At 36.6% G+C, this 16,337-nt stretch overlaps 1 protein-coding gene across 7 annotated transcripts in view; it reads right to left on the bottom strand.

The window, feature by feature from the left end:
• Positions 1–16,337, bottom strand: part of R3hdm1 (R3H domain containing 1) — a 134,685-nt gene that overhangs the window by 20,428 nt on the left and 97,920 nt on the right. For all 7 annotated transcript variants that reach the window (XM_021171515.1, XM_021171767.2, XM_085840795.1 and 4 more), the window contains 2 exons: positions 5,320–5,474; positions 135–286 (listed from right to left, as the gene is read on the bottom strand). In XM_021171515.1, coding sequence (XP_021027174.1) covers positions 135–286; positions 5,320–5,474 — 307 coding nt within the window. The remainder of the gene's footprint in view (positions 1–134; positions 287–5,319; positions 5,475–16,337) is intronic.

Below are 16,337 nucleotides of genomic sequence, written 5' to 3'. Positions count from 1 at the left end.
TACCTTTTCTTTTTAAAGACAATGATTTTTAGTAATTCAGTTAAACGTAGCCCTTTGGTCAACTTTCAGTGGAGTAGCATATACCTGTGGAACGGTGGGAAGCCAGGAAGAGTAGGCTTTGTAGTCATGCTCACCTTAAATTACTTTGTTGGCCAGGTGGAATGACACTGTAATAGACTGGCATTCCTGTTGTGGGCAGAGATCCTTGATTAGACTGATTAGGGAACACAACAGGCTGTTGATAAGTCTGATGGGCAATTCCTTGAGAACCTTGAGGCAGTGAAACCTAAAATTTGAAAGACAATTTAAATAGACAAAAAGAATTTTCTAAGCCTTGGAGATGTTCATGTCAAGATCCTATATATGTGTAAAGCATTACTAGTTAAAACAAGCTTACCACAACATCACCACAATGGTCTATGTGCCCTTGGGGCAGATACTCATTTTGACTGACTCTTATGAATCATAAAATAGGTTAAGTGCATTCAACTTTGAAAGATATGCTTTATCCTTAAAAAAAAGTTATTTTAAAAAAGAAGCCCTAGCAAAACGATGATCTTGTGACAAGGAAGAGCCATCTACTTTACCTCAGGCAAAGCTGACAAGGGCTTAGGTCATACCAAGAGCTGTGGAGCTTCAGTCCAGGTGAGGCACTATCTCCTCATTTAACTAGCAAGGAAACACTGGGCAAATAACTTTACTGCTCTGAGGTACCTCAGTTCCATATCAGAAACGCTGGAAATGTGTCTCCAACATAGGCAAGGACAGACTGATAGGATCTGAGATAGAACATTGAAAGGATTTAGCTCAGCAAGCAACTGAAACTGAATTTTCAATTCTCCATGAGAGACTGGATGGTCTTGGTAGATCTTAACTCTCTATCTACTTCAGTTCTTTGGTTTCTAAATCAGAAACCCCAAGGCACAATGAAGTTTCCTGATTTATAAATGCACGTGAAATTACAGTGGGCTACTGTGTTTTTATTGAATACCTTTAACACATAACATATGATGGTAACAATGTCACAAGAGATGGCCACAGACAAGGAGAACACTACTGAGCACTTACTTCCAGGTTCCAAATGCTTTGTGCACTATCTCATTAAAACATACCATCTGCCCAAGAAAGTACTTTCATAAATCTTTGGGGATTTTTGTTCTGTTTCTGTTTTCTGTTGCTGTATAGGTATTATTTGAGACAGGGACTTGCTTTTCTAACTGGCCTTAAAAGTGTGTTGCAACCAGATAGTGGTGACGCACGCCTTTGATCCCAGCACTTGGGAGGCAGAGGCAGGCAAATTTCTAAGTTTGAGGCCAGCCTGGTCTACAGAGTGAGTTCCAGGACAGTCAGGGCTACACAGAGCAACCCTGTCTTGAAAAACAAAACAAAACAAAAGTGTGTTGCAAACCAGGCTGGCCTGAAACTTGCTGTAGTCCTCCTGGCTCTGCCTCTAAAATACTGGTATTACAGGTGTATGCAACTGTGGCTGGCAACATTCCTGTTTTATAGATAAGTTGATTGGAGTTAAGTAATTTCTCTAAAGGTGTATTGCATCCCAGATTAGTGAGCACTACACAGCAAAACTCAGCTTTTAAAAATGGTTAATCAACCTTTAATTCTTATTTATGTAACATAACATATTTATGAAATGCAACCTGCAGCCAACCAGTCATCTCAAAATTCAGAGTAAACTCTTAATTACTTTCTCTCCGGTGCATTTATTTCAAATTAAAAACAAACTGATTTATCCATCTTTGTAAAATATAACATATTTCAGTCTTTTTGATGACTGAGAAGGTATATACTTTTCTGAGATTATTTCCAATTATATAAGTTACAGTGAAAAAAAATGACAGAGTTTTATCCAGCCAACTAAAACAATTTAAGTAAGTTTCTGTGTCTGTACATACATGTGTGTAGATGTATGTACTGATACACTGAGAACAGAGGCTGACACTGGGTCTATCTCAATCCCTCTCCATCTTATATTTTTAGACACAATTTCTCACTGAACTCGAAGTTCACCAGTTTCACTAGGCTGGCTGCACCAGCAAGCCCAGGGACTCCCCTGTTTACATCACCCCAGCACTAAAATCAGTGCACAGCTCATTTTGTGAGTGAAGATGGACCTCGGGTCCTGATAACTGCAAAGGAAGCAATATACACTAAGTCATTTCTCCAGCACTCAAGTAGTTCAAGGCCAGTCTGGTAGCCAGACCTACACAGTTAGATGGCTTCAAAAAACAAAATAAATAACAACAAAATCTGAATTCCGAGATTGAGAGAGAGAGAGAGAGAGAGAGAGAGAGAGAGAGAGAGAGAGAGAGAAAGAGAGAGAGAGAGAGAGAGAGAGAGAGAGAGAAGAAATGCTTCTTAAGAATGTGTTGCTTCGCCGGGCGTGGTGGTGCACGCCTTTAATCCCAGCACTCCGGAGGCAGAGGCAGGCGGATCTGTGAGTTCGAGGCCAGTCTGGTCTACAAAGTGAGTTCCAGGACAGCCAGGGCTACCCAGAGAAACCCTGTCTCGAAAAACCAGGAAAAAAAAAAAGAATGTGTTGCTTCAGAACACACTGATAAGGATGTAGTATTTGGCCTAGCTTGTTTTTCAGATGACAGTTTATTACTATGGAACTAATCTACCTAAAACAGTAGGAACACGACAAAGGAAGCTCCTACTCACAGATGGATAACACTTCCTCTAACCATTTATCCAGTGTGAGGACTGCTTGATATACCATGAGACTTTGCAAGAGATGCATGTTATAGTGCAAGCGTAACGCTTCAATCCCCAGAACTTCAAAAATAACATGTCCTTGTAAAAAACAGGAACTATTCTGAATATCCAGCTCCATTTAAAAATTGCTAAATTGACTGGGTGGTGGTGGCACTCACCTTTAATCCCAGCACTCAGGGAGGCAGAGGCAGGCGGATCTCTATGAGACGGAGGCCAGCCTGGTCTACAGAGTGAGTTCCAGGACAGTAAGGGCTACACAGAAACTTTGTCTTAAAAGAAACAACAAGAAAGGCAACAACAACAATAATAACAAAATATACTAACAAAGCTATACGTTATTTAAAATGACATTTCTCTCAATAATCTGCGAGTTCTTAAAATCCAAGGGCAAATTTCTTTTACGAGAATCTGCAGCAGCAGCAGCGAGCTGCTTGGTGCTCTGGATTAGATAAGAAGACCAGAGTCCTCTAGATGGTAGGGGAGTGGTCTGGCTTGGTGCCAACCCGGACTGTGTAGGTAATGGGAAGCTTATGTGGTATGTGACTAGGTCATGAATGGATGGTACTGTAAAAGGCACAGCAGACAGCAGGGAGAAGAAAAGAAAGGAAACTTATTTTCATATGTCTCCTTTTTTTAATTCCTGTGTATTATCAACAGGCTTCAAAGCCAGACACTCCTGATTTCTTTATCACAGTTCCTTGACAATTTCACATTGGACATATAACTGCTTATATTCTTCCCATCCTCTGAATAGCTTTACAATTAATTTATGCCTGGGCTATTAAAAACATAGGTGAAGGCTATTTTAAAATAGTATCTCTCTGTGTAACCATGTCTAGCCTTGAACTATGTAGATCAGGCTGGCCTGGAACTCACAGATAATCACCTCTGCCCGTGAGCCAGCATGCTCACTGCTGCATTCATGATCTCTTTGTTACTAGTCTGTACAAGATCGCCAATATGTTTACACAGAATCTATGTACAGTTCTCTTCACAGTAAGTTAATTTCTCTATTTGAATGAAAATGACCTTTCAACTTATTTCCAAACTTACCATTCCTTAGATATGAAAAACCAGGAGGCTAATAAACCAAAACCACTTATAAATTACTTCCTATACTGGTTAGTTTTTATTGTCAACTTGGCATGTGAGAAGAAGGAACCTCAACTTGCATACATTATACTTGCTTGTGGGCATGGCTGTATGGAATTTTATCAATAACTAATTGATGTCTGAGGACCCAAACACTGTGGATAGGTGGGCCTGGTCTATGTAAAACAGATAGGCATTTAAGCCTAGGAGCAAGCCACAATTTCTACCCTGTTGGAGCTCCTTCTCTGATAAATAAATGGCTTGTACACTGTAAGATGAAGCAAAACCTCTTCTCCCAAGTTGCTTTTGGTTATGGTGTCTATTACCGCAACAGAAAGCCAACTAGAACACTCCTTAAAGAAGAAAAAAGGAAAAGCAAATTCCTGAAAACTGTCATGTCATAGTAAAGAGATCTGTTTATCTGGGGAACAATGAACCTTCTAGATCTATAAATCAGATTCTATGACATTTGTATTTTATTTATTTATTTGAGACAAAGTCTCACTGTATTAGCCCTGACTGACTTGGAACTCATTATGTAGACTAGGCTGGCTTTCAATTCACAGAGATCTGTGTTTATCCTTACCATCCAGTGCTGGGTTTAAATATGTGTACCACCATGCCTGGCCTTCCATGGCTTTCTTTGGTTTTGGTTTGAGTCAGCGTTTCGAAGTATAGCTCTAGGAGTCCTGAAAGCCTTTATGTAGACCAGGCTGGCCTTGAACTCACAGAGATCTGCTTGACTCTGCTTCCTGAATACTAAGAGTAAAGGTATGCACTACCATGACCAGCCTAACATGGCACTTTAAATATATGATAAATCATTTTGGAGACTGAAGTAAATGGTAGTTTTGTTTGGGAAATGGCACTTATATACAAATCCGACAAATATGAACTAATGGTCAGAATAACCACATCTTATATCAAATACTTATTCCTCCTTCTATTTACCTTTCTATTCCTCTCTCCCCAAAGGAGTTTTTAGAAAAGTGAACAATATAATAAAATACTTGCTGATACAGCTGTACAGTTGGAAACACAGTACCAGGCAAAACGCACAGGCCAATATCAATGTGATTCATATATTCAAATAATTAACAAAACTTTTAGGATGATGTCCTCTTACAAAAGCATTTTGTGGACATTAAAGGGACAGAGTAGCTGAGTGTGATGGTAAATGCATGTGGAGGACCATGGCCTTGGAGACAGAGCAGGCTGCACAGTCAACGCTAAGCTGGCCAAGGCCAGCTACAAGGTAAGACCGGGTTTCAAAAACTCAAATCAAAATCAAACATTTAAAGGAAAGACACAAAAGAACAGAAATAACACAATGCAGTCAGGCAGTCATAGAGCTTACTGTGTGAGCTCAGCCTGGCTTTAACCTATAATCTTTTTGCCTGAGCTTCTCAAATGCTAGGTGAGTGGCTGTACCACAGCTATGGATTCAGTTGCTCTGAAACCATCTATCCCTAAAGCAGGTGAGAGAAAACATACCTGATACGATGGCACTGAGGGGTAGGGGATGACCACTCCTTGGATATGAGGTCCAGTGCTGTTTGGCTGGCCTCCCATGAGGCTCTGGTTTTGCGGTGACTGAACTCCAACTATTCCTTGGTAGTTTTGCTGCTGGTTGGGCATAACTTGATAACCTGTAATGGCAAAATGAGTTAAACCTTGTTTTGTGTTTATTGTAAATAATAGTATACTTCTGTATTTTAAATTAAGCTCTATGTGACCAAAAATATCAGAATTTTATTTAATCAGCACATCTCTAAGCCTAAAATAATATTTACAATGTTTACCATGAAATAAAATTCTCAACCCTCCCCTAAATATGTTAAAATAAAATATGTATAAAGACTTCTATGGGTAAGGAAATTCACTGGTACGGAGACGTGGCTAACACAGAACAAGCACTATGCAGTTTGTATCACAATGCTGAGGACAACTAGTCTTTGGGGTTTAGTATGCCCTACAGATTTGTTAGTACCCTGCCTAATGCTTCACACTAGTAAGAATAGAATATTGAATGTGGCATGGATGTAGACCTGTGAACCTATGTAAGTTGCATTTAATCAGTGGCCCTGCTGAGGACAAAGAGTACACATGTGCAAGGAGTGGATTTTTCCGATGGATTTATGGGTTTTTTTTTTTTTTTTCAAAAAGAAGAACAGAAGAAACAAAATGAAAATCAACAAAACGCATCAAGACATGAATCAATTTAGGAATGTACCAGAAACATAAAGTGGTCCTTTTTAAAGAATCATTTTCTCAATGTACTATTAAATTGATCCAACAGAGAAACAGACCATTAAAGAGATTAAACTTGATTGCTTACTTAGGTAGTAAGAACGTAGGTTTACTTTTATGAAGTAAACTTTTTACTTGTAAGAATCTATGATGATAGCTTAGAATATCAATTGTATTTTGTTACTCAAGTCTAAGAACATTCTTTTATGAATACCAATTAGTGCAATAAAGATTTCTAAACATTACTAAAAATTCTTTCATTAAAAAAAAAAAAAAAGAAAAATTGACTAAAGATTAGTTACCATTTAGCTTTAGTGCACTGAAAAAAGTTTTTACAAAGGACACCAGTGGTTCTGGTTCAAATGCCAGCAGATAAAGGCTGATGAGATTATGTTCCTGAGTGCACCGTGTATCTTGATAATAAATTTTAATTTTTATCCTCATTTAACTCTAAAACAACTATACCAAAGACTCAGGCACTGATTGTAAACAGGGGTTTAAATGCAACAAACTACATGCCAATCTAGTTTTGCATTAAAAATGCATATTCTAGAGGATCCTTTGTGAAAAAAAAAACTGATAATACGTTGTTTGCTAGCTCCTCTACGGTGCATTTCCTTTCCTGTATAAGCTTGGACATGGACAAAAGAGAGGAAAAGAAACATTTTTGTCTAATAACATTCAATCATATCTTTAGTTTATCAAATGACAAACACTTCAAATTCATACACTTAATTACAAGCACTATCAACATAAATACACTGAGACACATTTTCATCCTTTAAAAAATTAAGGACAGGAACAAAAATGGGAAATGACTTGATATTATGTCTGAGATGCTACCTTTCAACACAACCACCCCCATACATACCCACTACCCACACACAACACACACATGCATACATATCCTACCTGGCAGAATTCACTGTAATATAATTGAACTTTGTAAGTATTTTAAACTAAGTAGTCATACTTCCCCAATAAATAGCAAGTGTTTTGCATATTATTTATTTTTGAGCAATGCCAGAGAATCAAACACATAATCTCTCACATGCTATACTATAAACCACTGTACTAAGTTCCTAGTCTTAACATTATTCTTACATTTTCTTTCAAGATTGGGTTGGAGAGATAGCTCAGTGGTTAAGAGCACTGACTGCTCTTCCAGAGGTCCTGGTTCAATTCCCAGCAACCACATGGTGGCTTACAACCATCTATAATGAGATCTGATGTCCTTTTCTGGTGTGTCTGAAGATAGTGACTGTGTGTGTGTGTGTGTACATATATATATATATATATATATATATATATATATATATATATATATATGTATATATGAAAATAAATCTTTAAAAAAAATCAAGGTTGTCTATTTAAGAAAAAATAAGGTATGTGTATGCTTCTACACTGCAAATGTAGATCTTTAAAATCAAGAACAAAAACAAACAAACAAATAGCCTTACATATACTTGTCAACTTCTGAACACCTGACTTGGTGGTATCTTTCCCAAAACTCTATTACGAAAACATCCTAATATAGAAAGTTTTCAAATGAAGAGCTACAGACACTGTGTCATGTGGTTTAATGTAGAATCACTTGGTAGTACATTATAGAATTTGCATCACTAAATTACCTTCTATTTTTACTAATTGCCATATATAGCCACATAAAACCAACACCACCATTAACATTTGAAGATAATGGTAACAGGAAACCTAAAATACCCACCACAGTCATCATTTACAGAGAAAAGCTTGTACTGTACTTGCCAATGGGGTGACATGAACAACGAGAATGCGACCATTTCTAAAAACGGAGATTCTGAGACAATAAAGCCACAAGACTAAAGAATTAATGGTCTAGTGAAACAGAAGAATTCTTACACATATGGAGGTGTTAATGTCTGTGATTTGCCTTAAAGAAAAAGAATATTGCAACAAAAAGTAAAGGTGGAGAATAAGGGGGAAATTACTATGTTTGAGGAACAGAAAGTAGTCTGCAGTAGTTAGATAGATATAGTGTGTGGACTGAAAAGCCCAAGATAAAGGCAATAGAAATTCCCAGTGAAGAACCAGTTTATGAGGCCAGGCGAAAACCAATAGGAATGTCCAGATTTAAAAAACAGCAGGTGGTACTGTCCTGAAAGAGGGTTTATTTTGCTTCATGGATTCAGAGGTTCTAGTCCACCATGGAAGGAAGGGCAGAGTGGAGTATCACACAGGGTGGCCCAGGAGCAGAGAAAAAGAATGCCTGTGTTAGCAGGCCTCCTTTTTCCCAATCCTATCTGCAAGGACCCTTGCAAGTACACACCGAGGTGGAGCATGAAAGGAGGAGGTAGGAGTACTTCATTAATTCCTCCCCAGTCAAGTGGACAATCAAGTTTAAGCTTCACAGTTTTCTCTTTGGGAGATCAAAGAAGATCCAGCATGAAAGGGATGATATGGTTATGGACCACACCACCTTTGGATTGAAATTAATTAATCTATTTACCCCACTGACTCTTGAGTCTACATCTTTACATTAATATTTCATTCACAAGCAGCATAAATTAATTGTGACTGTCCTTGATCAACAGTGGATTTATTAAAAATAAGAATGACAGGTACTTTCAAGAAAATATTGTTTTCCCTAAATTGCTCCCTTGTGAAAATTCTGTTCACTATCTTATAGAATATGCCCCAAAACTGTACTGATAACACGAACTTGCTCTTGCTAATTCATCCTTTCGTGATTTGTGTAAACTGTTAAACAAAACAGAAATGATATATCATTTAAGACTAAAGAAAGAAATTTTAACACTCATCATTGTCCGTTCAGAAAAAACCATTTTGTATTAACTATTTCTCAGCTAAAATGTATGCATTCAATATTCATACTTAAAACAATGGTAAAAAACTCATAGTAGAAACAAATTAAAATATTTTTCTACACAAATCCAGACACAGGATGTGCTGAAAGTCCAGTTTCTTATAACCCATATTTAGTGAATGCTTTCAGACGTCAACAGTTGGAGTGTTAAAGTAACATAAGTTTATGAGGTTAAGTATACCTTGTCATCTTCACTAAACTGGTAATTCGTCATACAAGTCCCATCAATCTGATGTTTGTGGCTCAGTCATTAAACCTCTTTCCCAATAGCTGAGACACAAAATTCATATAATTAACCATGAAATATTGAATTGGTTAGGGAAAAAACCCCTGCTATTTGTGTGTAATAGAAAATATTATTTTAACATATCTGAAACAAGTGCAATAATCAGGTATCTTTGAAAAAACCTTACTTGATGATAAGACAGATATTCATAGCAGAAAATTTTAAAAATTAATACCTGCAAAACATTCATCTATAATCACTAATTGCTATTCTATTTGCTTTTTCTTTAATGCATCTAAATATGATTATACAAGCTATGGAAAGGAAGTGTGTAAATAAATTTTCTTTTTTAAATGAAAAATTTATTTATTTATTTTTAAAACGACAATTTTCTAACCTGAGATTTATTTATGTGTATGAGTGTTTTGCTTGAATGTATGTCTATGTACTATGTGCATGAAGTGCCCAAGGAGGTTAGAAGAGGGCATCAGGTCCCACGGAACAGGAAATACAGGTATTTCCAAGTTTCCATGTGGGTGTGGGAACGGATCCCAGGTTCTCTGAAAGTATTCCTAAGTATTAAGCCATCTTTCCAGTCCCTAAATAACTTTTCTTAAGACATGATTAGGCCAGGCGGTACTTGGATCTCAACACTCAAGAGGCAGAGGCAGGTGAGGCTCAGATCAGCCTTATCTAAAGAGTAAGTTCTAGGCTGGACAAGGTGATAGAGTGAGACCCGGTCTCCAAACAAAACAATACAACACAACACAACATAAAACAAAACATGCTTAGACCTTAAGTTTAACAATTAAAAGATGAGAAAATAACTCAGTTTATCTTTCCCACACTTTAGGAGAGCATGTACTGGGAAGCTAAAAAGGCTGAATATTTTAGGACAAACTGTATTCTGGTCTCTAGCATAAAACCCAATTCAAAACTCCTATGCTTTCTCATTTAGAATATCAGGTAAGTATCATTGCTTCAAAGGCATTCCAGGTATTAGCAGCTGATGGTCATCAATTTATTAGATGTCAGCACTGCTCTGTGCACACAAATAACTCATTCCACATTCATAGAGACAATTATTTCGGAAACACAATTATCCTCATTTTTCAGGTGAGGAAACAAAGGCACAGAAAGGTTCATACCTTAGTCCAAGGTCACAAGCCGGTCAGTGTATAGCTGGGATCTGCATGTAAGTTTTACCTTCCCCAGAGACAACTGTTGACGTGGAATGAGTACTACAGAGATACTCAAATAAGAAGGATCTGTGATCTTTGATTTTCTGAGAGTTTTGGTTAGAGAAGATGTCTACTCTAGTGTAGCATACCTAATGTTGTAGGTAATAATTGTGGAAAATGTAGAGTTTGTGTTTTTAATTTTTTTATTTTTTATATTTTTTAAAAATAAGAAACTATGTAGCCCTAGCTGGCCTCATTATGTAGACGAATCTGCCTTTGCCTGTCTTTGTCTCCTCCCTAAACACTGGCAGTAAAGGCATGTGCTACCATGTCTGGCAAGGAAACAGAATTATTATAAATGAGGTGAAACAGTCAGCCAACTAAGTGTTCATTCGAATTAAAGAATATTTGTGAGAACAGACATAGTTATCAAAAATAGAAATCAACAGTAGTTAGTCCAGAAAGCAGCTATATGGACTGCGGAGTTAAAAGCCACCCAGAGTAAGGTTACACAAGCAGTCCATGTTGTACTCTCTGTTTTCCCCACTCTCTTGGCATGGTTTGTGTATTTCAAAGCTATATGCCTGCTTGACTTATGAGATTAGCTTTCTCAGTAGAAAACTATTAGGAAAGGGAGTAGAAGCCCAAAGGATAAGGATCTCAGCTGCTCTGGGTCTTACATCCCGAGTTCTCCCCTTTCAATCTACAATAGTCTTCTTGAGGATTCAGCTTGGTAGTTTTATTTGAGGTTGCTTTTTGCTTAAAACAAAGACTCTGTTGCCATATTCTGGATGAGTCTGTAGAAGATTTTAACAGATGCTGGCTGTCTTCTCCACAATCTCAGACTTACTCAGTGGGGCAAAGTCTGTTTTCATTAGGACACCTCCTAAGCAGGGAAGCTGATTTGCTGTCTTGGGGTTGTCTGAAGCAATGACTTCCCCACCACCCAGAGAGTTGCTTCCATTCATTTTAGCATCAAGGGGGAACCACACCAGGGTTGAACCATGCTGGTAGGAGACATCAGGAATCTTTGCAATGGAACCTTTCTAAGACTATCACAACTAAAACCATCAAGAGGGAAATTAAATGGTATTAGAATAAATATTTGAGTTTTTATTTTTGAAATCATAATGGAACGATTCATCCTTTATTCTAATAATTTTAAAACCCAAGAAATGGCTAAGGAGTAAGCAATTCTGGATTGTACTTTCTAAAGAGCAAGATATTAAAATATTATTGGACTTTCCATAGTGCAAGGTAATGTAGGGCCTGCTGGCCAAAGATTATCACACTACAATCAAAAAGAAAGTTAGAAACATGGAAAGCTCTAAAAACATGGCAGGGCATAATACTGTATTTCAAACATAGATAAGACTCTTCCTGTCATTAATAAAAACCAAATCATTAATCACTTAGTATCACATGGTATAAGGCATGTCTCACTTTATGTACATCCGTTCAATAAAAATAATATTATTTCAAAAGTATTTAAACTGCTTGAAAATTTTTTTCTGAACTTCTGTTTAAACAAAGCAATTTTACAGCATTCAGCCTGGGTTGTTAGTATATCACCTATGACAAGTGGCTCTGTGATTCAAGTTTCTTATCTAATCCTTCAGACAAGTGGAAATGGTACATAGTTTCAAAAATATAGTGTGAAGATTGCCAAGTATGAGACTGAGGATAAGGAAGGAGAAGTGAATTCCTAGAGAAAGAAAAGTACCATTGGGTTAAAAAAGTGCCACAAGAGCATTTCCAGTATCCTGACACAATAAGCCACCCCCTCCCCCAGGAAAACATAAATCATTCTTTATTAAAAGTAGTTTCAGTGTATGAGAGAATTTAAACTTTTTAAATGTTTCTCTGTGACTTATTTAGAAATAACCAGAAAGAGATCAGTGAGTTATCTTTTATTGGAATTTGTCAATCTGGGGGAAAGTATTATTCAAAAAGTAAGGGACAGTAATAAGAGATTTCCAGCAGAATTCACTGACTTCCTATTATCAATACGAGTGTCCAACACTCCCTCCCACTCTTTGTTAAAGAACTATGCTGCTGCAACATTATCCAGCTTCTTCCAGGACTTTCTGAGAGCAGCAACAATTCTGCAACCTGAGAGAGCAAGATCAGTTTGAATTGTTGGCACAACAATAATCCTGGAAGGGTATATGGAACTTTCTATTTTTAACTCTCAACAGAAGAGAGCAGGAAGGAAAATCAGTGCTCAGTAGAAAAGTGCTATCTAGATTCAAAAGCTAGACTTACTTTATCATAGGTGACCTGAACTAGCATTTGTGTTAATGGAAAGCATCCTTCAAAACAGATTAGCCATAATCAGACAGACAAACTGAAGGAATGGTTCATCAACATGGCCATCACCAGGATTCTAGGTTGACTTCCTTACCAGTATTAACATCCTTTCTTTAAAGACTGGATTCGTTGAAAGAAGCTCTGTGAAAGGAGTTAAGCCTTTAAAAGGCATTTTTGCTGAATCTAAATTACATATGAACTAGGTGCTCATATGGAAATTTAGAAGATTCTGAAATTTATAAACCAGGTACTATTTGGAGAACAAGAAAGTTCAACCAAAGACTGCTCTCAGTTATACTTGGTAAGAGACACAGTTGCCAACACAACCTCTCTAGTCTTTCTTCTCTGTCAAGCTTTAACTCAACAGAAAGGCCAGGAAAAACCAATCTGAATAAAATGAGCCACAGAGAAGTGACAGCTCTTAGTTATTTAAATAACTATCCTAAACAACTCAAGAAAACCTGTAAGTACTTACCAAATACATTTGCTCCATATTTCAGAGGCAGCAGATTAATGGAGAGGGGAAATGGAAATAGGTGGAGTTGTACTTTTTATACAATTTCTGAAATCTATGCTGCTCATGCAATACTGAAAAATGCTCACAGAATCAACAAAAAACTAAGTAAAACCAGGGCTACCACCTAGTAAAACAAAGTTCCTATTACATGCTTACAAATTGACAGTAGAGAGATGATCAGTTTTGTTCTTATAAAAATGTAACTCAATCTCTTGTCAATATAATTTGCCTCTGCTTATCCATTCTTCTTTGCCTTTCATGTTCTAGTTACTTTTATATGTAACATGCAGTACATGTGGTGCAGGAGATGGACCCTGTGGCTTCATGCAAAGCACCCTACCAACTGAGTTACATTACCAGCTTTCCTTAATCCCTAGGTCCTTTCTAATCTGTGGCCCGCAATGCTGCCTATATTCTGCATATCACAAATCCTGTTCATTCTGGCTAAAATTATATTCAGTTTCACAGAATTATTATGGTTCTCATAGGCACTCAATAGTAACAGTTTAGGGGAAAACTGAACTATGTATCTTGGTAAGGGCCCAAGCAGCTTAAAATGCATGTGGTATCTTTGGTTCATTTGGTCCATATTTTAATGAATAATTATGCCCCTAAAAAGTTGTATAAAAACAGGGAAAGAGACAAATTTGATGTCTACTAATGAGTTTTGCATGCTTAAGATGTTAAACTTTGTTAGATAAGATACAAACCAAATTGAATCTTTAAAAAGCATCCAAATATGCTTTGGAAAAGAATGAAAGCAACAGCTAATTTGAATTTTTAAGGATAAATTGTATGGAGCCATGATTGTTATTTAAATTCAAATCCTTATTTCTGAGTATGATGCAAAATTAAAAGGTAATTATAGGCAATGGAGAATATAAACAAATATTAGTATCTTAATATAGCATAGAAAAAAAAAAGGCAAAAAAGCAAAAAGCAGTAAAAACCTGAGTAAAAAGAAGTCAGGAAGCAGCTGAAAAAGAGACCGGTTCACTGTGAGAAATGTAAACCTCTCAGACAGTGCTACGGCCCCGAATCCAACAGCTCAGGAAGAAGGCCAATTATTGTAAAATATAAGCACATAAGGAGAAGCTGCAAATTTTTCAAAAGAGTCCAAGAATGAAAGCAGCTACATATCAAAGAGTCAGGGCCTATAAACCTGTCATTGCTAAAGTCAGTATTTCTTGGTCCATTCCTTTCAAGTTTTTATAGTGTATACTGTATATACTATCCTATATGTATGCTAAGAATTGAAATAATTAGTTACTAGTATTGCAATTAAGAACAGATTTTTTGAAATAGCTGCTTGCATGACTGCAGTTATTAATAGTAAGACACTAAGGTATTTTAAGTCAATTCTGATGTTCACCTTTCTAAACCAGAAATGACTTAAAAAAAAAAAAAAGACACAGAATTTTTCCATTTTGGAGTCCACAAAGGCTAGACAATATAACACAACCTAATTCTGTGAGTGATCAAACTCAAAGTCCCAGGCCTTAACTAACAGAACTAATATTAGTTTAAAAAATGCCTGTGGGGGCAGGAGAGATGGCTCAGTTAAGAGTACTGGCTGATTCTGCAGGAGGGCCTAGGTTCAATTCCCAGCATCCACTGCAGGCTCACAACTGGGTGTGATTTCAGTCTCAGGGGACTCATCCTCTGCTAGCCTCCTTGGGCAATGTATGGATGTAATGCGCAGACACACATGAAGACAAAACATCCATACACACAAACTATAGTAAATAAAATGAAATAAAATAAAGGTTAAAAAAAGGAAGAAAAAAAAAAAAAGACCATAGGTCACTGGGATTCTGATTTACAGTCTGCCATTCTTTCACATTACACACTGTATTGTCTGGAAAGCTTCATACAGTCAGGACTTCCATAAATGTCTTTTACATGTGCTGACTTCATCTTATTTTGAATGACCACAGTCAGTGAGTTTACATTCACCACACAAGACTAAGACAAGACTCCCCTATGCTAATACTGCTCCACTGGGCTCCCACAGTATAAGAAAAATTATTGTCAAGGAGATCAATACAGTGGCACAGATATGGTTAGAACACTAAAGTGTTTTATCTGAAAAGAATTTCCCAAAGTTTTTTCTACAAGGAGGAAAATAACAGAAAATCATTTATTTTTATTGTCCATACAAAACGTGGTCTCAGAATTGACTCAGATGAGTTTGTTAATTTAGGGAAAATGTTCTTTAAATTCATATAAGTCTTAGTAATGCCATGCTAAAATACTTTGGTGCAATTTTTCATTATTTGGCTTAATAATTAGTTCCATTTTTTTCATGAAATCAAAGAGAATAACAAGCTTTGTGAGCTACTTTTGGGTATGTAAGCATGGTGGATAAGAGCCAAAAAACAGGTGATCAATAAAGTTTACATTTTAGTCAGTTGTAATGGCTAAACATAAGAAGATATATTAAGACATAAACTATGTTTACATATGAAAATTGGGAAATCAGTAAACAGAAAAAATAACAACAACAACAAAAAACCCCAGAAATTGCCTAATCTTCTAGTTCTTTGTTCTAATATTACGATTTAGTTATAAAGTCTTAGTATAAAAAAAACTTAGCAAACTATAGTCTTAAGATTCAGTTTTGCTTAAAAGAGTTCAAATTCCCACCGGTTCTATAAAAAGGCTAGTAAAATTACCTACACATAACTGCTTCTGCTTATGAAAATCTCCATAAAGGTAATGTCTCTTTCTATTATACTTACAAGCATAACAGAATATTTGAGGATTTCCTTCTTATGCTTCAAACAGAATGAGGCAAAACTAACAACTTAAGCTAGCTATTACTAGGCAAATACAAAAATAAATGAAAGCTCAAGCTCTCATCACGGTGATTTATTATACCTGACACCTAGGAGTCAGATAATGTCACAAACTATTGAAGACAGGTTGACCTTTTCTACACTTGTGCTGTCCAGATGCAGGTTGGCTTACTGTGTTCTTCTCTTGTCTTAACTAACACCTGAAAATCCACACTTAAACTATCACAAATGATGGATAGTGATTCTTTCTTTCTTTCTTTCTTTTTTTTTTTAAAGATTTATTTATTTATTACATGTAAGTACACTGTAGCTGTCTTCAGACACTCCAGAAGAGGGCGCCAGATCTCGTTACGGATGGTTG

Source organism: Mus caroli, unplaced genomic scaffold (assembly GCF_978045245.1).
Source record: "Mus caroli unplaced genomic scaffold, Mus_caroli_1 scaffold_1, whole genome shotgun sequence".
Classification (NCBI taxonomy): Eukaryota; Metazoa; Chordata; class Mammalia; order Rodentia; family Muridae; genus Mus; species Mus caroli.
The sequence above is the reverse complement of the archived record's forward strand: the minus strand, read 5'-3'. Positions and strand labels throughout refer to the sequence as shown.